Below are 22,826 nucleotides of genomic sequence, written 5' to 3'. Positions count from 1 at the left end.
GCAGCCCTACAGAGGTGTGCATTGAGCCCTGTTACCTGGAGGTGGGAGGAAGTGCTGTCCCCACATAAAGCTGGCTCTGCTTCAGAGCTGGCCGTGCAGTTGGGGCTGCTCTGGAAAGAAGTATGCCGCTGTTGTGGTCTGAGCAATAGCCTTTCTGCTCTGCTTTTGTCCTGTTTGCTGTACTAAAAATAAATTAAATGAATAAGTAGGAAAAGATAGTTCCTTCTAACAGTAATTGTACTGAAGACTGTGCCAACTGGAAAATAGGCTTGCACATAGTTCCCACCACTTTTGGTGCTGATCCTTTGTGTGACGAGGCGGGGGTTTGCTGCAGGAGATGACTGCTCCCTTGCAGTGCTGTAGAACAGCGTGGAGCGATATTTAAAGATGATGATCTTCACAGGGGTGTGGGCACAAAGAAATCAGGTGGCTTCTCCACGCAGCACAAGTGAGTTGCACGTTTCAGGGTGCCTGGCATCACACACAGCCTGAAAGAAGGGAAAAAAGTGTTCTTTAGCTTCAGCTTGAGCTGCCTGAACAGGGCTGCTGCTGCTCCTCATCCTCTGAGCGTTTGTGTAGTCATCCTGCTTTAGTCGGCGCAATTACAGATACTACAGAACTCATCCCAGATAGCAGCCAGTGCTGAAATGTACAACTTCAGCTTAAAACGTAATTGATTTAAATTAGATTTTACTGCCCCAGTTAGTAGAGCCCTAGTCTGCTTGCCAGTTGCTGCGATCACATGCCGTTCCTCGCCCAGGGTGTTTTTGGTCTCCTGTGCTTGCTTTCTCATACCCCGCTGGCGAGCTGTAACAAGTAAAACTCCACCCTTTCTAGAGACCAGGGAGAATGAAATGCATAACCGGCAACTGCTGGCAAGGGAAGTGAGAGTTTCTGTTGAGGTGCCGCTGCTTTTCCAGACGGCGGCTGGTGTGCCGCTCCGAAAGGGGCGGAATCCTTTCTGAGCAGCTGAGCTGTGATTTGCTGAATTCGCAGACTTTTCCCCTTAAAATCCCAACCCTCTTTTTTTTTTTTTTTTCTCTTTTCTTTCCCCCATTGTTTTTTTTCCTTCTTCTGAGAAGTCGACTCGCAGCTCCTCAGGGCGCACCTCAGCTGCCGTGTCTGCCCGCAGCACCATGAGCTCGGAGGTGGACGAGTCCAGGGAAGGTAGGGGAACGGCTCCACAGCACCCCTGGGCCCAGGGACGTGTCCTCAGCTGGAGCAAGAGTTTTCTGCTCACTTTTGGGCTCTCAGAGGGGAGGGAGAGTGACCTGGCGTCTTGTGGGTTTCGCTGGGCATGAAATATCCCAAGTGTTGAGTAGCAAGGAGGTCTGGCTGTCCCTGGCCATGGCCTAGTGCATGGAGTGCTGATCAGTGGGAGAAGCCGTGCTTCAAGGCGCTAACAGTCGGGTGTCGAAAGAGGAAGGGTTTCTTTGGAGTTGGAAGTGCTGTGTTTTTCAACAGAAGAGGAAGTCGCGTGGGGGAGAAGTGAAAGGTCATTATTTTGGGAATAAGCTCGGCGCTGCTCACTTCCCTGTCAAGAGCGAGTGCGAGGCGCGAGCCGGGCCCGATAGGCTTCGCGCGGTGCTGGCGGCGTGGGCTGGGCAGCGGGCGGTGGGCAGCCACCGTGCCAGAGGAGGGGGCGGCTTCCTGACAGGGCCCACATACAAAGGGACATTTATTCAGAAGAGGGAGCAGGGCTGTAAGCTGGATTTCTTAGGGCAGGACTGAAGTTTCATTGCTGTGAGTAGTCCTCAGGGAGGCTCAGAGTTGCAGGGATCCAGTGTGGCTCAGAAAATGGAAAAAAAAAACACCACCAAAAACACAAAACCAACCAACAGGTTAAAAAGCAGTATGGCAATCTGAGCATTTTGTAGTTGGTGAAAAGAAGAAATGGTTTGAGTGTTTTAGCTGGCTTTCCTCTCACACTCTTACAACTTCCCCTGCTTCAGGAGTAACATTACTGTGGACCTCTGCTTCTGCTTACAGGCACGAGTGGTTTTTTGATGTACAGAAAAGTACTGGGTCAAACTTTGTGGTAATAATGTCAGTAGAACCTGGTTAATAATGAAGAATTACAAAAATGCCCCGTTTTCTTTTGTTCTTCTTGTTGATTGAGTGGATGAACTAAAGACAGAATTTGGTTTTACCCAAGAAGATTCTGGAGGGCTGATTTACTGAAAAGCAGAACTGAAAAAGTATTTCTCCATAGAAACTGTTTAAAAAGAGAATATGTGAGAAAGAATATGGCAATGTGAACATTCTCCCTCAGTTTTACAGTAGAAGAGATCAACATGCATGCCACAGCATGAACCATCCTTTGGTTTACATACAGGAAGCTCCAGACAGTTTTATAATGTTGTCTATGTTTGAAATGTAAATTTTCTTTTTAAAATAAATCTTTTACCTTCTTAGATAACTCAGATTCTTAAGATGCTCTGAAAACATTTGTTTCTTTCTGTGCATATTATTTTGTTTCATTTGATACAATTTGAGATGCCAGGATCTTCATGCTGGAAGAAAAGGATTTGGAGCAGGTGGCTGAGACAGGAAAGAAGGGATAACTTTTTTGTTAGCTATTTTTGGCTGGGAAAATGCTTGGGTTTTGCTGCACTGTGATTTTAGTAGAGTGAAAGATAAAAGCAGTGACCATTACAGGAAAATGAGATACAGATACCACGGAGAGGGTTTTTCAGTCAGTCTGTAAATGTATTCCTGGTAATGCAGTCCTGTCTGTAAAGGAGTAATTGAGAAGATCTGTGAGAAAAGGGTCTGTGTGAATAAAGACCAGGATTAACAGGTGAATTTGTAGAGCTGCAGTTTATATACTGCTTTGCCTAGTCTGATTGAACGTGGCATGAAAGATCACTGATCATGATACTGAAAAATACAGTCCAGTACTGTGGGTTTGTAATGGTTTATTGTATGTGGCATAAAGTAGGTATTCAGAATCTTTCAGCTATCTCTTTGCTTCATCAAGATTAGAGCTGTGTGCTTTTTGCATTAACAAAATTCATATGTCACAAATTCAAACTCAATTTGAGGCTCAGGCTTTGAACACTGAAGGTATATAATCTTTTAAATGGTTTAACAAAGTGGGTGGTTGATCGTTCCTGTAAGTGCAAGACTGAAGGCGTCCCTAAAACGTAAGTTCTGATTTGCCCACAAATTACGAGGCTCTGCCAAGACAGTAGTAGGTAAAGTTCTGTTACTAGTGCAAGGAATACATGGTACATTTACATGACTATAAAGTAGTTATTTTGCCAAAGTCTGTACATTTCAAGGCCAAAGCTAGAAATGAAAGCACAGTAGATAATCTGCTACATGCTAGAGAGTGAAAAGATGAGAAAAAGTACATGAAAAATATTATTTTAATGTTGTTTGCAAGTAAAGGAAGAACTTTTTTTTTTTCTTAAAACAGATGGTCAGGTGGCTGATGGCTGTATCACTGGCCAGAGCTAGTGAAGGGATATTTGAGGAACTCTGAAATTCAGAAATGATCATGGTTACATTGAAACCCAAAAGTTTTGAATTACGAACTCCCAAAGATTTTCCTCTTTTTTTTTTTTTTTTCAATTAATCATATAAAGGTATAATCCTCGATCTCCAGCCTAATCTCATTTATATAGTATGAACTGGGAGTAAGAAATACATTAGTAGAATGCAGTCATTACTGCCTTGTATTTTGTACAAATCTGGACTTTTCAGTTTCTGCCTTTGATCTGTGCATGGTACGTATTAGAATGCTAACGTGAAACTTTTTTTTTTTTTTTCTTCGGTCATACTGCTCAGTAACTTTAGAACAATCTTCATATTCATCTGTATACCACAATGATGTGGTAAAGTGTGTTGTGTATATATGGCATCAGTCTGTATTACATTTACGGATTCCAGCAACTGTCAAGATATAAATAACTTGGCACATTTTTTTTGTAGTTGCTTTTCCTGTGGATGAAGCAAAGACTTTGGTAAAGAAATAGTACAAAAATAAACAGTAGAAAAGTAAAGAACCATTCTATTTCATGGCATAGTTTCAACCTGGTGTTGCATGGTGGCATGTCACACACCAAGGAAGGTAACAAATGGTTTCAGGCTGTTACCTGACTCAGTTCCTTTCTGTGATCCAAAGGGAATGTTCTTAGTGGTTTCACATGAAAACTATGTCTCATGGATATTCCTTCTTAAATACATGCAAATGCATTTTAAAGTTACTGTAGTATAAATGGAGTCTTTAAAGAATATTTCTTCAATAGAATGAAAAAATGATTTCCATGAAGCTTCAGAAAACTTCAGCTTCATTCTACAGGTTTTATGTTGGATAAGTAGACAACAACAGGAAATACAGTATCTCAAAGGAAAATAACTGCAGATATCAGAGGGAGTGTAATACATAGCCTGTGAAACAATGGATAATGTATTACAAATTCAGAAGCACTGAGAGCCTGTGTTGTACCTTTATCACACTTAAATACCACATTTCATGGGAGAGAGATCTGTCTGCATTCCTGGAAGTGCACAGAGCTTTATTAGACACAATTAGCGTTTTTTAATCCAAAGGAGACTAGTGAGGAATGAGCTCACCTGTTTTGTTCCTTTTAGAGAACAGACATGGAGGTTATAACATCACAGTGCGCTCTCTGTTTTGAGAAGTAAATACTCTCTCGTGTATGTAGTCATGGATTTGCTTTGACATTTTACACTGAGCTCTCACTGAAAGTTTTCCAGGGCAGAATCTTCATTTAAGTAACTAACTCTCTGCTGTTGTGCTACTATGGGGCACTTACTGCACCCAGAGCACCCTTGGCAGTCTGCAGAGCAGGATTCTGCATCCCACGATCTCCATAGCCAGTGCTTGTTACAATTTTTTCTGCTTTTGTGATAGTGAATGGGGAGGTCCAAACTGTGCGAGTAAAATGTTACCCATACTTAAACGTGACATGTACCAGATGACGGCAGCCCCATTTCATGTCAAAATTTGAAGTTACAGACTGTTTCTGGTCATAATTAGAATAAATGAAATGAAAAATGTAAGATTAAGCAGAAATTGAATTTCTCTCTTTTTTTGAATCCAAATCAGAGTGGTTTTGTGTGATTTGTGGTAGCTTTGGCAGCTGCCAAAGTTAGAGATCATCTCCTTCCTTTTTGTAGAGCTCAATTTTCTGTACAAAGCCACAGTGAAGCAGCACAAATAACTAGTACTAAACCCGATGTATTAAACTCACGTTCTGCCCCCCCAGACTATGAAATGTGGGCTTCCTCTGTTTTGCTTACTCTTCGTCTACTTTCCATTGTCATAACAAAAATCTCCGTAAAACATTATGGCTGGTGAAACAGGAGCTTTTTGTTGAGAGCAGACTGAAAATTTCAGACTACTGGCCCCAGTGGATGTGTACGAGATCTAGATTAGTCAGTTGAAAACTTCTTATTGCATAGATAACATCCCTGCTGCAGATGAAGAGATTTAAGAGATTAGTGGCATCATAAATGTCGTTTACACAGTTCTGTGAGTTAGAGCAATGCTTAACAATGTGGCATTTCATGTAATCCCTTCTGTAGGTTATTAGAATAGAGTAATAGGAGAAGCTAAAGGCAAAATATTTAATGTTAATATGGGAAAGATAGAAAAGGAAAAAAAGTTTATGAAAAAGAAAGAATAATTATCAAATGGACAGTGTAGTACTGCACCACAAACATATTGGGGAAAACATTGCCAAAGATGCAGATAGTGGGGGTGGAAGTAAAAGCAAGAAGTTATCACCTTAATAAAGAAGGAACAATGGGACATTTGGAGGAAATAAGATCAGGGTAACCAGGCAAGTCATAACTGTTAGAATTTTTAATGCAGTTTGGAGGTTTGTGCATTTAATGAAGCAGAATATAAGAAACCTGATAAAGGGATTTAGGATGGAGATACAACTTCTGTGGTTTGTAATACAGCTGCTGCAGCTACATCTTGATGTAGGCACTTGCAGCTCTCAGTCAGAGCCCTGGCTTAGAGCTGTTAAGGAACTCAGCATGTCTGCCCTCAAAAACTGAAAGAACGGCTGGTTTTATTTCCCTGACCAAGTCAGGGTAATAGCTATCAGTGAATGAATTAGATGGCAGCTCCCATCGCCTCTTCTACAGGCTTAGCATGTGACGTGCTGAACTGGTGTTTTTCGCTTGTCTCACATTTGGAGTCCATACCCAGCAGCTGTCTGCTGCTGAACACTTTGCTCGTCTTCATACCCCACATACTTTGCAACCTCTTCCTTGTGCAGCAGGGGCAGATGAGGAAGCGAGGCGGTAATCTGAGCAGAGGCTGGGGGATAAGCACTAGCTGTAGCTGGTAGGCTCCTTCGGGGAAGCACTGGAGCTCTTAACTGGTTAATCATTTAGCTGCAGTTGTTGGGTTGAATGCTACATTGCTTTGAGAAAATTCCATTAAGATAATTACGCTTATACAATCAAATCTTTTAATCCATAGCGAACTGCAGGACCTAAGTGTTTAATTGTGAGTAAGATACAGTCCCTCTAAGATAGGGAACCATCGACAAGAGAGAGCAACAGACTAACGTCGCCTGTGGGGAGCTCTTGGAGTTCATCTGGCAAGACCTCCCACTCACTGCAGAGACAGCTTTGGAGCAGCATCCAAATTAAGAGTTAGTTGAAGTTGCTAAGGCTTTATCCGGTCAAATTGTTAGTGTCATCAAGAATGGTGCTCCCATAGCTCCTCTAGCAACATACTCCAGTGATGTACCACTCACTCTTGCTGTGAAGAATTGTTCCCTTACATCTAGCAAGAATTGTCCTTGCTGCAGCACACCTGCTGTCCCTCACTCTTTTGCTGTGCTAATCAAAGAGGAACCTGGCTCTTTTTTCTCTACAGCCATTCAGTAACAAGTTGGGTGTACCAGTTAGGTCTCCCATTAGTCAGGTTCACCAGTTAGTTCTCTTGTTAGTCAGGTGTACCAGTTAGGTCTCCTGCTAGCCTCTTCAGCCTGAGCAAACCCAGCACTCTCAGCCTGTCGTCTGTATCGTGTGCTCCAGCTCCCTTAGCATTTTGGTGGCTCTCATGGACTTGCTTCAGTTTGTCAGTTCCTTTGGCAGAGATGCGAGGGAGCCCAAAACTGGGCACAGTGCTCCACAGACAGGACGATGATATTTTGTTTCAGAATTCTGACATTTTTTTTTCCGTTTTACTGAGTTGGGTGTTGTACTTTGCACCTACATTTGGAAAGGCCATATTCCTTAACAGTATTATTTCCAAATGTAGTAACTGGCTAGATGGATGGCTTCTAAGAATACTCAGTATTTTGTAATACATGTACCAGTGATAGCATAAGGAAAATGTGATACTCAGATACCAATAACCATTTGTATCCCTTATTCAGAAGCACACATCACTCCTTTCATTGGTAACTATCATTTGGACAAATCTTCTGTTAAATATAACAATTTTTTAAGGTTTTGTAAATACTGGTTTTTGAAAAGCAAATTGCTTTTTTTTTTTTTTTTTTCCAAAATATTTAGAGTCTTTATAAACATAAAATAAATGAAGACTGTATTCCAGGTATTATCTAGGTGTTATCTCAACCTTCTGGACTGATTTTTGTTTTTTAACAGTCATATTACAATCTGTGGTAAGTGGAGAGCATTTCATAAAGAGTTATGAAGAAACACTAAATGTTAAATGAAAAAATACTAAATACTTATAATATGAAAAAATACTAAATACTCTATGCTGCTTTTTGAAAAAAAAAACTTCTGTTTTTCCATACATCACATTCAATAGAAATAGGAGGCTAAAAATAATGTTGTCTATTTCGAAATGGTTTTGAAGTCTATTTTCATCTTCAAGGAATAATTTTTCACATTTGTTCATTGGGTGGATACCTCATAGGTCCAGTACTATCTACTAGAAGTACTTCTGGTTGGTAGTAAAAGTTGCTGTGTATGTCTTTGTAAGAAACTTGCTTAAACTTACTGTACCTGCATTAATAAATAGCTCCAATCTGAAAGTCAGTTTTATATATACTGATATTAAATTTTTCTTAGTGTGGAAATAAAAAAATTACAGATTTTCACATTTTATCTGTCTGTGCCACTTGATTTGCTGAGTTTTTTATTTTATTTTATTTTATTTTTAATTATATGTACAATTTTTCTTTTGTGGACACATCTCCATAATGACTACTGAACAGAAAACATTGTGTGATTAGTGATGCACATGTGACTATAAGCAAATTGGTTCCTTGTAACCATAGTGTCAGCAAAAGCACAAGCCTTAAACTTGCTCTTAGCTGGGCACAATCTCGTTTTGGGTGAGGACAGGAGAAAATGAGAAACCTGACCTATAAGAGTTTTATTCTACATTTGCAATTTTCGCATAAATTTTATTTTTCTTCATAAGATTCCCTACCTTGGTTGGGGTTTGTTTTGGTTCGTTTTCTTCAGTTGATTTCCTGTCACAGTTATGTTTTGGTGCTGGCTTCTAGTGCCTGACTGTCTAACAATGAATAGAGAGTCCACACGACTGCGTCTGATGGCAGATAGCATTTGGAGAACTTGGGATCAGAAATTTTTCCAGATCTGTTTCAGCAGGAGCAATGCAGAGAGAATTGGATACCTGCTGTAAAAAAAAAAAAATTTGGAAATGTTTTTCCTTACTTGTTGCTAAACTCAGTATCAATATTTGTAACTATACAGGTCAATAAAAAACTATCAGCCAGTCTTACTTGCACACCAGTGAGAGAAATCTACTTTTTGTTTTGATGTGGTAATTCACAAATTTTGTTGTCTCTGCACAGTCCTGTTCCTGCTGGCACTTTACAGTGCCAGCAACAAAATTGCTTTACAACAAAAAGTGCTTTACAACAAAATTGCAGTGAAGTGAGAGTTAGTGTTTCATTTACTTGAGAGCATTTGTCCTTGAAAGGTTTCTAGTGTGAAATCCAGGAATGTATCATAAGATATATTTTAATTAGCTGTGAAGGTAGGTACTTGCAGGTTTCCCTAAGGCATTGGAAGCTGACCTGTGTTTTCAGTAGACCTTTAAGAATGTGGTACCCTCAAGTCTTGATCCCAGAACGTTTACACTGCACTTCATACAGGAATTAGTAAAGCACTGAATCAGTGCATGCACAGGCAAGCTTCCACTTAATTAACTTCATCAAGGTGTATAGGAATAACTTTGGCTTTGAAAAGTGTAGAAAATCTATTGTTTTAAATCTCAAAACTTTCTTGGGATCTGTTTTTGTTTTTACTATGTCTGCTTTAGCAAAATATTCTACAAAGTCTGTGTATAGAAAGAAGAAATTTATGGTTGAATGTTAGCAAAATGAGTAAGTGACACTGGTGAATATTTTATCTACTGATACAAAGGTCTATTTTTTCCCACTTACAAAAGAGAAAATGTTTATCTTAATGTAAAACATTTGTATTAAAAATATTGACTGAGAAATAATGTCTTAGTCTTTGTATCTTGAACTACAAATATTTTGAAACAATGAATCATGAGTTTGAGCAGCTGTGAACAGAAATACTGCATCCTTCAGGAAGAGGTAAGAATGAAGACTTTGGCTCTGGTGTCTTCACCAGTCATATGTCTTCACCAAGTTCACAGTCTTGTCCTAAGTGCTGTGGAATAGCAATCTAAAAATCTGTGATGCAAGACATCCAGGATGTATGTTTAAACTAGCCTTTGTTTACAACAAACAGTTGCTATTATAATCAATTGGCAGAGATAAGAATTATGTTGGATTAAGATGTACATAGTTCATTGTGGATTATTACTTCATTGTGAGGATAGCAGTATCTCATGGTGAGGTGAAAATAAAATTGTTGTCATTTTATTTCATCTGACAGTACAAAAATGTCACCCAGCTAATTTGAAATTTAAATTGATGGTGTTTATTTTCACCACTGGTGGCTTTTCCTTCTCTAGAATTCAAATTTGCATTCCCTGCTTCTTTTTGGGTAATAACCCTGAGAATCTCAAGCTACAAAACCCTTTCCTGATGATGGAAGGTCATGTGGATATCACTTCATGGCTGATCACTGCTGTTCATAGCCTGCTTAAAAATAACATTTGATGCCAGTACAAAGAGAATGGTCATTTAAATTCTACAGTTAACAGTGGTAAAAAACAATCTACTTAATCTCTTATGACTTGCCCCAAGGTGTAAACTACAAAATAGATCCAGGTTTTAGAGTCACAGAAGGTTTGAGGCTGAAAAGGACCTCTGGAGACCATCTATTTTTAGTCAGTATTTACAACATTTAAAAATAAATTGTATTGCTATTGCCTTGCTATGTGTCAGTCAAGGTTCTGTCTACAACAGAACCTTTTCTGTTCTACAAAAGAAAAATTATACAGCTTCTTGACATAAAAGAGAATGACAGTGTTCAGTACATGATATTTAACCACAAGATTTAATTTTACAGAAGAACAAGTTGCTAGTATTAAAGATCAACTTTTTTATTTTGCTTTGTATTTTACTAGCATTTAATAACATTAATGAAAGCAAAACCAAACTCTAACATATTTGTGAAGGTGGATTCTGACAGTCTTAGCAATTGTGCTTGAGAACTATAGTTTAAATCAAATATTTAAAAGTTTTTATTTTCTAATAAGTGTTACGTATAGAAATATTCCCCCCCTCCTTTTTTTTTTTGGAGAAGCCAGGTATAAAGCAAACCAAGTGAAAACAAATGTAAATCACAGCAAAGCTCCAAGAGACAGACTGTGCCTTTAGTTCTAGAGGAACCTGTTCTGAACTGACAGCAAGGGAAGAAGAGAATAAAGGAGAGAAAATACTCTCATCCATTGATTTCATGGCTGGAAGTTTGGGCAGAAGTCCCGGTAGTGTTAGTGTGTATACAGAGTGAACAGGCTACTTAACATCGGGATAAAGGATGAAAACTGAGGTATTAATTTATTTTGTTCTTTGTGGAAGAGGAAAGTAAAGGAAACATGTTAGCAGTGGGAATGGAAAAGGCCACTAGGGCCATCAAATATAATCCTCCCTAATCAGAACCACAACAAATGACTAGTGCAGAAGAGTAAACGAAGCATGTAGTCTATGTACAACCAAGCTTTTAATGCCAGAAAACATACTGTTCATGCTATAAAAACTGGAAAACATAGTGTAAAACTAAAACTTCAACTCTATGGGCGGCAAAAGAGTTCAAAAGCATCACCGGTATCCCAGGCAGGTATTTGATAAGTACAATTCTTAGATGGCATATTTCCTTGTTTTTATAATCTGAACTCCAGTTTTGGTGTGGAAGAAGTGCCCTGGGAATCACTACTTTTTTTTTTTCCTGTGTCTGGTCTGTAAATGTGGCAGTCTTTGGTGCCTCAGAATAAGTTTTAAAAAAGAAAAAGAAGACAAGTTATGTGTGTGTGTGAGGGGGGGGTATCATTTAGTTATTTGGGGCAACTGGTGGAAGATGAGAGAGTAATATATATAAACAAAGCACAAGTCCCTAGTTGTCTTTCAACCTAGAACTGAAGGAGAGATACCAGTGGAGTCCCATCCTGTCTGCAGGATGCAAACTGTGGCATACAGATTGAAGCTGAGAAGAACAGAGAACTGGAACTAGAAATACAGGAAAAACATTATTAACTATTTTCAAAGTCGGTGAAAGACTCACAAACCTTTCTGTCATTTGAACTCTCTTCTGCTGTGGCTTTCTTTACATGCTATTCAAAATATATGCTCTTTGCATTTTGACTACCAAGTTGGTGTTTTGTTCTTGTAATTGATTTACCTGTTCCTCTCAGGCTAGATTGCCATCTTCTCTCTGTCTTATGGGCAGGTGTCAGTTGGTTGTATTTTTGCCACATGTGTCCTCAACTTCCTCTACCATGATAATTTTTTTTTTCCCTCTCCTGGGTAAAAAATAATGTTCTTCATGCATTCAGAGTTTCCTAGGGGCTACCTGTCTCCGTTCTTATCCTCTTGCATTCAGCATCTCAATGTCTTGTGCCTACAGCTATTTATTTATTTATTTATTTATTGTGAGAAGACATTCCTTTGCTGGCATGGTTGTAAAAGCAATTAGATACCTCTTTTTAACTTCTGGTAAAAGATTCAATTGTAATGGCCAGATTATTTTATTGCAAGTGCCTCCTGGGTTAAGAAGCTTGGCACCGGCCTTGCTGTGGTTTGGTGTGTGTTTCTAGGGATGGACAAAAACGTATATTTTCTGGACTGCATTTGCTTGTTTTGAGGGAATGACCTAGGATACACTTTGTTGCAGATGAAAAGATTTGTGCACTGTTGCTTTTGAGTATACATGGACACCTGCATACTGGTAGATACAGAGGAACTTGGGGTAGTCGTGAAATGGCCAACAGCTGAAATATACAAGCTTCATATTTAATATCACAGCACCTGTTGTAACATTCCAGCAAGGATAGCAAATGGTGACAAAGGAGTGAAATACCAAGTTAAGTTCATGACCTCACTCTCTTTGACTGTCGTGTTCTTGTTCTCTTTTTAATATCCAATATATTTTAAAATATGCTTCTGTAACAGCAGTCATCAGAGGTTAATGTTATTTTTTTTTTCTTATTAAAGCTGCACTATTAATTAAAGTACATACAGAGGCTCTAGGATAAAAAGCTTTCAAGAAGGCTTTTTAAATTTCTAAATCAGCTACAGCATGTGTCATGTGATGCACAGGGTGGCTGTGGGAAGCACCGGCATGTAAAACCAGAATAACTTGTTGGCACAAACTGCTCTCATGGGACTGCAAAATGCTGCACATACGTTCTTGTTGGTAATAGCATCCTTCCTTGCCACACTACCCAACCTTAACCTCCAGGTACTTTTTTTTGGCAATTCTTCTCACCTTTTGGTCATAAAAAAAACCAACAACCCACCAACATAAAAAACTCTTTGTTTTCTGTTTTTCATGGTTTCTGTTTAGGCAGCTAGAAAGTGGGTCTTTTCTTCTTCTGCTGTTGGTCAGATTTGGGGCATTTTAATACACTAAAGCAATGAATTAAATAGAAATATAAGGAACATACACCTATCTATTGTGTTTTGTAGACCTATTAGTAATGAGTTCTTCAGGACTTCATCAGATAAGAAAGGTGTTCCCTGTGCTGTTTGCTAGCTTTTCTTTTATCTTTTCCAAGTTCCCTGCTGCTGAATGTATATGCTTCGCTTTCAGTATGAGTGTGCAGATTAGACATACCAAATATTTCAAAAAAATGCTTGATTAACAAGATATTTTTCTAAAATTGCTTGATTAACCATTGCTTCAGAGTATTTGCAGCCTCAGAGCTGACTTCCAAATCCAGTAAGGCTGCTCATGCAATATTTGCTATGTGTTAGGCTTGGCTTCTTTCAGATTGGTTATTTTTTCTTTTGAAGATCTTCCAGCATGAATGTTAAAATTAGCACACATCGCTCAACTAATTAATGTTCCTGTAGTGTGCTTAGTTGGTGAAGATCATGGTGGGTGAGAATTTCGTACAAGTCACTGTACCTATTGAGAAAACTGTAGGCAAGGTTTATTTGTGAACATACGCTTTGCATGTGTTGAAAATTTTAGTTTGAACTGTTATCTAGTTAAAATCTATACTCATAAATAAATCTCCCATTTTAAAAACAAGGTGCCAAATGCCAATTTGCTCCTCAAATACCGACTTTGTGTACCTGAACCAAAAGAAGGGGAGACGTGTGGAAGAAATGAATCCGGTGAGGCCTGTGGCAGCATGGGCCAGAGGGCAGTTAGTTAAGGGCTGTGCCACAGGCTCTAGGCCCACAGTAATGCACCGTATGTTCCCTCACCTTTGGGAGTGAACAGCGGTGTCACCAGCGTCCTGTCGTAGGAAAGGCTGGGTGTTCCCCCAACACTTTTTGTACCAGAATCAGGTGTTTCTGTACAGCAGCTTCCTTTCAGCCACTGCTGTTGCTGTCAGGGCAGGAAGTAGGCCATGGCGCTCCCGTGCCCTACAGCATGTGGAAGCGGCAGATCCTCCGGGCTCAGCTCCCTGAGCAAAGCCTGCAGGAAAACAGGCCAAATAAATAAATACCCCTTTCTTTCACCAGCTCAGTTTTGCTTCTCTTAATACATTTTTCTCCTTTTCAATAGGACTCTCTATTTTTATTTTTTTTGTTATTGTCATTCCTTCAGTCTTTATTTCCCCTTTCACCTTCAGCTCGTAGCTGTTTGCCCTCCGTTTTTTCTGCTGCCCGATGCTGCTGGCCCAGGCCATCTGCCCTCTTCCAGTCCTTTTCTCAATGTCTGCCCTGGTCTCTTCCACTCCTGCTGTTAGCCAGCTTACAGGTTGCAGTCCCAGTGTCTGAGGCTGAGCAGTGGATGCTGTCAGAGCTGCCTGGTCTTGCACATCTCACACAAGCTGTATTTTCATCAGCTTTTGGAAAGCCAGCGCATGAACAAACATTTGCAAATAAAAAGAACAGCTGACTTTCTGAAGTGGCCATTTGGGGCATGGTCATTTTTTGAATGCTTTTCACATTGCAAGGACTTTGTGCTTTTTAAAAGATAAATTTAATGTACCCTTTACCCAAGAAACTTTGAAGCACTTTGCATGGGTTAGGAGTAACCTTCGTACAGGCTAGAATCATTACACTGACTCTTCTGTTCAAAACAAAACAAAAACAGAAAAAAAAAAAGAAAAACAGGAAAAAAAAGAAAAAAAAAAAGCTTTTTGAAGCCATGACTCATTCCCTCAGAAAATTATTAAAAAGAAGATATACATCATGGTGTCAGTTACAGAAATCAGCTTATGTTATTTATATCTGAAGAATTTTTAGTCTGTGTTCTACCACTCACTTTTAATCTTATCTTTACATAATAACTATATTGTGAAAGTTGTTACAGCTCTGGTAACAGCTTTGTGACTGTTCCTGTCTGTTCTGTACACCAGGAGTTGTTCACTGATGCTAGCTCTTGCAGTTGACCACGGTTGGAACTTTAACTTACTGAAGTCATGTGTTTATACATGAAGTCATGGATTATTTCTTAGTGTATTTATTTTCTAAAGGTTTCTAGCTTTTACCGTTCTTGAACACAAATATAGCCCTGTAAAGACCTGCAAAACAGAAGGCAGAGGAAAAAATAGTAGCTTTTTCTGTCCTTTGTTATCTGGCTGATTTCAGGATTTTGGAGGGGTGTGACTTGTGGTCACATATACTTGGAAAGTGCAGTGCTGTCTATCCTACTTGATTTCAGGTTGTCTCCCTCCAGGGAAATGATGTTCTCCCACTCTAGGAGTCTGACTGGACACAGGATTCATACAGCGCGCAGGCTTCTTGCTTCAGCTGCAACCCGCTGCTGGTGCAGAGGCAAGCACACATGTCCACACAGGAAGCCAGGCAGGAAATCAGTTGCCACATTTCTCAAAACTTTGTGATACAGTCTTTTAAATGGTGCCTGAAATGCTCGTTTGGTTCTGTTTTTTTTTTTTCTTTTTTTTTTTTTTTCTTCCTGACCCTGTATAAGTGTCCTTTGTGCCTCAGCCAAAAACCCCTGAGGTTTCTGGACATTGCATGCTACCAGTGCAGTACATGGCATGTCAACCATCATTAAAGTGAAAGCAGTCTCATGCAGCAGCATTATTATTAGCGGCTCTGCAGACAAATTCTCTCTTCAGCCAGGACTGTTATGTCAACATGCTGAGCACATACGTGAGAAAAACAACCCATGTCATAAAGTTCAGCTCCTGACTTGCCTGTGTCCTAACAGAGTTCCCTGGAAGCTTTTACTGTTTTTTGTTTTGTTTCAGGTCCATCTTTATGATAACAAGCCTGGAAACACTCAGTGATTAAGTGTTCGTTGTCAATATGTATGAGATTGAATACACCTCCCTGCAAGTGCTGTTGCAACTACCATTGACCATTACCTCATGGAAAAAGAGATTCTGCCTTGCTGTAAGGCAGTGAAATCATCTGATTCAACTTTTTTTCAAGTATTCTTTTTCAGTATAAATGGCATTGAGAAATAGGGTATTTGGTAACAGGTATTTGCCACAGTACGGCGGGAGGCATACTGGCTTCCATATCGGGGAAAAATGAGCATCACAGCTGTAAGTGATAGCCTTGTAGTACTTTTATACCACTCTCCTGAGAGTTTATTAAGCTAGAATTCTCAGTTTTCACTGAAAGTTCACATTTCCCAGCACAGTTTTAAGGAAAACATTTGGAAGATAACATTTTTGGGGAAAAACACAATCAGAATACTACATCTCTAGCATCTCTAGCATTTATTGACTTTAATGCACAAAATACTAATGTTAAGCATGCAAACTATTTTTTGCAAAAATTAAGAAGTTTTGTAATTAATAAGTTCCCAACTTTGCAGAAGACAGTCTCTAGCAACTCCTTTGCTCCTCTAAGTCATAAATAGATGAAAAGACTTTTCAGATGTTCCTGTTGCTAAAATCTTGTGGGTTTCTCCATGAGAGCCTCTCTCCCCTTGCTCTGCAGAGGGACGGCTCCACTGAACATCATCATGGCAGGCTCACTGAATTGTGTTTATTTGTGTAGCTTGTGCAGAAAATGACATCCCAGGGATTCTTAAAGGGTGTTTTATGGCAATATACTTTTAAAAAGTGAAGTGTAAAACTGCACAGCAAAGCAATAGGAGCTGTAATAAAGGCGAGTCATGAGAAAAAGCATTACAAAAGATACTTAAAATTAGTGTGATGACCTGCCCAAATTCTGGGGATGCTGCAGGCCATCAGAGAGATGGCATTATTTTGGTTTAAAGCACAAGGATGGGACCTGTCTATAAAGCAGGTGTACCCAGATATGCATGCACACTGAGCACCCATGGCAGTCGCTCCTTAATGGTGGCTACGTGTATGGTCAACCCTAACAAAATGGGGCCGCTGTAGGTAGTTGTCTAAGTATGGATTTGCATGCTTATTTTCTGGAGCTTGTATCTGAGATTTCAGAGCATCTACAGTGAGCGCCTGACGCGCAGAGCCGGGAGCTGGCAGCCCCTTGCTGCTGTCACTGCATCCTCTGCTGAACCAGACCCTTGGTGTGCAGCTCCCAGCTGGTGCAGGGGATGGTGAAGGGCTCTGGCCACTTCCCAGCAGGAACCTGGCCCATCGAGTCCCAGGGCTGCTCGTCTCCCTCCTGGTCTGCCCATGGCGGCAGTTGCCGGTTAGCAGTACAGGCGTTGCACTGCTTGCTCAGCAGTGCAATTTCCTTTCAGCTCTCTTTTCAAGGAAGTGAAACCACCACGATGTATTTTTTGCATTCTGAGGTGCCAAAGTAAAATGAAGTGCTTCAGACAGAAGAGAAAGGTAGCTGAGAAGAGTGGCTCTAATGGAGAGGGGGAAAAAAACATGTTCACTCCGTGATAACTTCTGACAGTGTTTCAAAGTGCGTGATAAAGCAAGCGCTAGATTTAGCAGAGTAAATAAGTCTTAGGCCGGTCTTCACCTGGGTTATTTTCCCCTGCTTCTGCTATCAGCATTAACAATTGCAATTTCATTTGCTGAACAAGTAAGTAAAAATTTTACATTTTTTTTAAAGGAAGCGTGTATGTATGCTGGGTCTGAAGGAGCTCTGTAAACTTACTCCTTAAACTCAGTTGTATTCAAACATTTGTCTGCAAAGTACATTTCAGCTCTCTGACAGGGGTGATGAGGAAAAAATACAAAATAAAAGCAGTTTATGTTTTTTTGACTGACTGACTGAAGTACTGAAGTATGAAATTTATGTATTTATCCATCTAATTAGAACACATGTAATAACACAGAAAAAGAAGTAGACTAGTGCTGTATTGCTAGCTGTATAGAAAGTAAGCCATGCTGCATAGTCCCAAAACTTGAACAATTTTTTGAATTGCCATTAAGATTGTAATACTGCTTTTAAGTGAGCAGGTCCTGTTCTGCATAGCATGCTAATTGCATGTTGAGCTCCACTTTGTCAAATGTGAAATTACATAATGTAATTTTTTATTTTTATTTTTTGGAAAACTGTTGAATCTTTAGAAAACTGCCAAGTTTTGAATTGCTTAAAATTGATACTTTCTGAGTTAATGTGTGTAAATTGTAAGAACCAGATTTGAGTGTTTGTGTGACTTGCTGGAGAAAGGTTGTACTGATTTCTGTTTAATTATAATGGAGCGTTCTGTGTGGTATAGTTACAATTTTATAAGAATACCTGCAGCATCCTGGGGAAGAACATTTTAAAATATAAAAATATAGATTGTATTGTGTGTTTGTTTTTCTTCACAAGTTTTTGGAAGAAATAGTGACTTATATTAGTACAATCATCTGTATATCTTTGTGGAACATAAGATACTGTGAACAGCTAGAAAATTGGAAGGTTTCAAGAAAGCAAAGTTATGAAAGAAACATCTATATTCCTGTTTTGGAGAAAAATAAAAGCTAATATTTATCTGTAGATCTTTGTAATGCATTGGCTATTGAATTCTAGTATTTGACTACTTTGAAATGTTTTGATTAGTTTTATTTGAATAAAGGAGTTACAGTTTTATATTTGAAAACACAAACATTGAATCAAATGTTTTCAGTTCAGATTGACTGCTTAGCATCTTTAACTTCTTTCTGAATCTTTGTGGTTTAGAAACGTGTCCATCTTATGATCTTGGGTGCTTTACCCAAGATACTTAACAATGGGATCTTTGGTTTTTGAGTGTCCTCATGTAGTAAAGATTTTTTAAAAATGCACTCAAACACTTTGTGCTTCAAAAAGAAGTATGCAGTAAAAGTCCAAAGAAGAAACAAACTCTCTTGAAAGTTTCTGAGATCATAGAAAAGCAGCCTTTTACTAAGTTTCTCAAAAAAAAAAAAAAAAAAAAAAAAAAAAAAAAAAAACCAAGAAAAAATACAGATTTCTGTCTCACTTGTCCTGAAGGACAAGCTCCTTTTCCTTGCTGGAACCCCAGAGGCACCGTGGATCATAACACACCCAATTGCCCAAGCACAGTCAAAAGGAAACCTTTTCCAATTTCAGGGACTTACTGTTTGGCATCTGCAGAGTTTGTTTTCATTAAAAAAAAAAAAAATCTTTCCTGGCCCTGTGTTTGCAAAGTAAACCTTCCATATGTGCAATAAATGTAAACAGCTGAAGCCCTCCTTCAGTCTGCCTGAGACTCCAGGAAAGCTGCAGCTTGAAGGCAGCCTCCTCCCAGGCAGTTCTCCATGAAAATAGAAATTCACGTGCGACTTGGTGGAGAAGGTGCAGTAAATAATGGTCACTGACAAGAGAATATGTGTAGGAACTTTTCACAGAACAAGTGTGTGAAAGAATGTTTGGGTTTTTTAAAGTGTTTAAAGAAATTAGAAAAGACTGGAGCCTCACAAAGACTGGAACCTCATTGGGTATATTTGTGTAAGCAAGCATAGTGTTGGACATAGAAACCTGTTGTAGGATCTACTTTATCGATTGCATAGCCAGTTCCTTAATGAGGTGATGTTAGCAAGTGTAATGGCAAACCCTAGACTTTTTCTTTTTGGCTGTTTCTGCATTTAGTATAGGACATAGATGAGTTAATATATACTTGCTTTCTGTCTGAAAATTAGCATCTTCGGATTGCATCCAGAGAATCTTGATCTTCAGCAAAGGATTTTTGCTTTTATATGTGTATTACAGAATACGTACATGGGATCTGAATTCACTTATCACATAAAACGTTAAGAAGGAAAAAGATTTACAGTAGTTGATACATTGATTTACTGTATCTAATGGAATAGCACTGGTAGTTGTCATTAGTCATGGTTTCTTAATTTCCTTAGTGTCCAGTTCTTAGCTATTCCCATGCAAAATGCAGGAAGGATTTTACCAAACTAGCTAGTTTCAGATTTCATTATGAGTATGAAAATTAGATCAAACTTAGGAGTCATCTGATTGAATAGGGTAGGTTCATTACCTAGATTGGAAATCCCATCAATCCATACATATAAAGGTATTTATACAGAGAGATATTTTAAAACATCTTTTGAGCAAGTTCTGTCTAATTTTTTGATTTTCTCAAATCTAAAAAATTCTAAAAGAATGTAAACCTAAAGACAACAGAATATTAGGTACTGAAACTTCTTTCTGCTACCATATACAGTACATTTACATTATTTCTGTGGTAATTAGTAGGGAGTAAGATGAATGGATACATACAGAAATACTCCTTAGCTTGCTGTTTGTAGTATGTGTGTGATGAAGTACTGAATACATTCTTTCTTTTTTTTCCTCTTTTTTTTTTTTTTTTTCTAGTGGCCACCGATGTCTTCAATTCCAAAAGTTTGGCCATTCAGGCCCAGAAGAAGATCCTTGGAAAAATGGTATCCAAATCAATAGCAACTACTTTGATAGATGATACAAGCAGTGATGTTTTAGATGAGCTCTACAGAGTGACAAAGGAATACACACAAAATAAAAAGGAAGCAGAGAAGATCATTAAAAACCTCATTAAAATAGTCCTCAAATTGGCGATCCTGTACAGGAACAACCAATTTAATCAGGATGAAATAGCATTGATGGAGAAATTCAAGAAGAAAGTTCATCAGCTGGCTAAGACCGTGGTCAGTTTCCATCAGGTGGATTATACCTTTGACAGGAATTTTTTGTCCAAACTGTTAAATGACTGTAGAGAGCTACTTCACCAGATCATTCAGCGTCACCTAACTGCAAAGTCACATGGACGGGTGAACAACGTGTTTGATCACTTCTCCGATTGTGAATTTTTGGCTGCCTTGTACAATCCCTTTGGACCTTATAAACTCCATTTGCAGAAACTTTGTGATGGTGTCAACAAAATGCTAGATGAGGGGAACATATAAGTACCTGTATAAAAGTTGACTGCCTATGCATTATTTGTAGATGGAACACTGTTGATTTATGAAGGAATAAGGGAGCATGCAAAAGGTGGTTTTTTGCTCGTTTTGGGGATTTTTTATATATATATATATTTTTTGAAAAATATTTCAGAACGATCTTTATTAAACTGATTCCTTGTTATGAGCTGTCTATTGCTATTTGCAGTCCATATGGAAGAAAGACAGCACATGACTTTGTTTCACTGTGCTTTGCCCACAAAAACAACTGGATAAAGACAATAAAACAGAAGGGTCCAAGTAGAGTAAGAGTCTTGCAAGACAGATATGCAAAACAAAATGATAAGCTGTCAGACAATCCAAATATTTTATATTTACAGAAATATAAGTGATCAGAGTCCAGGAATGTTGGTAAATAATTAATGTGGTGATGGTACAGTCTATAATTTCTTCAGCTTATTTGTAAAATATATATTTGATTCATTTATAGTCTTTTATAAGCACTGCACAGATCACAGCTTCCTAGTGTTGACCTTATGAAACATTCAGTTTTACATAATATCTGTGATGCTGTCACATAAAGTCTGAACTGGTTTGTTCATCTCCAGCTCAGTGGTGAAAACTTTATGTCTGAAAGGCTACTAAGTGATCCTTACAGATCTACACAGATGCCTTGTTTCCTTTAATTATGTCAGAAAAAATAAGCTACAGTAAAATTGCCTAATTGGAAAAAAAGTACTCCCTAGACAACACCTGTGATATGTGATTTTAACTCTACGTACAAAATTGTAAGGTAAAACACAGTGACTTGTGCAATTCCTTAAGATTTCTAGAACCCTGCTAATAAGTCATAATTATTTTTGCAAAGGTGTGGGTCAGCTTATTTTATACATTAGGGGGATATGAATTCAGAAAGCTTAAGCATCTGAAAATAAATTCCAAGCCAGTTTGCTTTTTGTACAATGTATCTAGAAAACAAATTAATTTGGGGTATATGCTATTTAACTAATGGAAAAGTGACATCTTGAATCAATTCGTTCTCTTCTCCCTTCCTACCTTTCATTTTTTTTCTCCCTCATCTTCTCCTTGCCTTGCCCTTGGGGAAAAGAAAAATGTGACTTTCTAGACACTGTAATGTACTTAAAAGCATGAAGTTAATACATTTCAAACACCTGAAGACTTTTTATTAGGAAGCATATAAAGAATTTGTAGTTTATTTAATTACCAGTGTTTTTGCTGTTTGCTGTGTCTTTTTTTTGTTGTTGTTATGAGTAAACCAAAGAATATTTGCACTCTGAACTTTTCTTTTCTTTTTTTTTTTTTTCTTTTTCTTTTTTTTCCCTGTTGCATTGTAAATCATAAAGATAATACTTGGACTGTGCAGGCAACCAGAGCATTACAGCCTCTGACATACAGCTTCAACATTGCTTGTCATTTTTTTAGAACGCAAAATTCACTTTTATTCGTGTTCATTCAGTCACTAGGCTCTGCATATTCCCAGAAAGACACTAGAAATATGCTGGATAAATGTGTGTTCAAAAGGTGAACTCCTTTTATAGAAGTCATTAGTGTCCTGCAGGGAGAAAAGATTAATGTACTACAAGGCTGGAACAACAGGAAAATGATGTAAGGATAGCGCACGAGAATTTGCAAAGAGTTAGGTTATTAGTGTGATATCTGAATGAGTATCTGTTAAGATCTCTTCTTATGTTTTACTGTAGTCCGTCACAAGTCATTTATGGGGATGCAACATCATGAAGGAAATCTCACAAACTGTAATGTAAGAACGCAGTTTCTGACTTATTGGCTTATGTAATTTTTCTCCAACATGGAAAGAGAAAGTTATTTTCTTTCCCAGTTCTTCTGTCTGAGGTGAGGATAGGAAGGAACTTGACTAGAAATTGAAGCTGTTTTGTACAAATCCCATTTCTGAATCATGCAGATTCTACAAAATGCCATAGTTTATAAAGAATGATGACAGTTACTGAAGGGAAGACAGGACTTTGTGTAGAGCCAGGCACATTGCACACATTTGCTGTATAAACCACAAAAGATT

The 22,826-nt window shown here is 38.5% G+C and overlaps 1 protein-coding gene across 2 annotated transcripts; it reads left to right on the top strand.

Moving 5' to 3' along the window:
- The first annotated feature begins 883 nt into the window (after nucleotides 1–883).
- TNFAIP8 (TNF alpha induced protein 8) lies at nucleotides 884–22,065 on the top strand. Of its 2 annotated transcripts, none has more exons than XM_040540515.1 (2): nucleotides 884–1,167; nucleotides 20,211–22,065. In XM_040540515.1, the coding sequence occupies exons 1-2, from the start codon at nucleotides 1,137–1,139 to the stop codon at nucleotides 20,774–20,776; spliced, it is 597 nt and encodes a 198-aa protein (XP_040396449.1). In that variant the 5' UTR covers nucleotides 884–1,136; the 3' UTR covers nucleotides 20,777–22,065. The 2 variants fall into 2 exon arrangements, with proteins under 2 accessions (XP_040396449.1, XP_040396450.1); XM_040540516.1 differs by lacking the exon at nucleotides 884–1,167 and adding an exon at nucleotides 15,754–17,477.
- Nucleotides 22,066–22,826: the final 761 nt, after the last annotated feature.

The sequence above is a fragment of the Cygnus olor genome, chromosome Z (genome assembly GCF_009769625.2).
Source record: "Cygnus olor isolate bCygOlo1 chromosome Z, bCygOlo1.pri.v2, whole genome shotgun sequence".
NCBI lineage: Eukaryota > Metazoa > Chordata > Aves > Anseriformes > Anatidae > Cygnus > Cygnus olor.
This window is presented reverse-complemented; position numbering and strand designations above follow the sequence as displayed.

Excerpts from the sequence above, each read along its gene's own strand:
- TNFAIP8 (XM_040540515.1), top strand. The coding sequence starts at position 1,137 with ATGAGCTCGGAGGTGGACGAGTCCAGGGAAG. Across the intron at positions 1,168-20,210 it reads GGTGGACGAGTCCAGGGAAG|TGGCCACCGATGTCTTCAAT; the intron begins GTAGGGGAACGG and ends TTTTTTTTCTAG.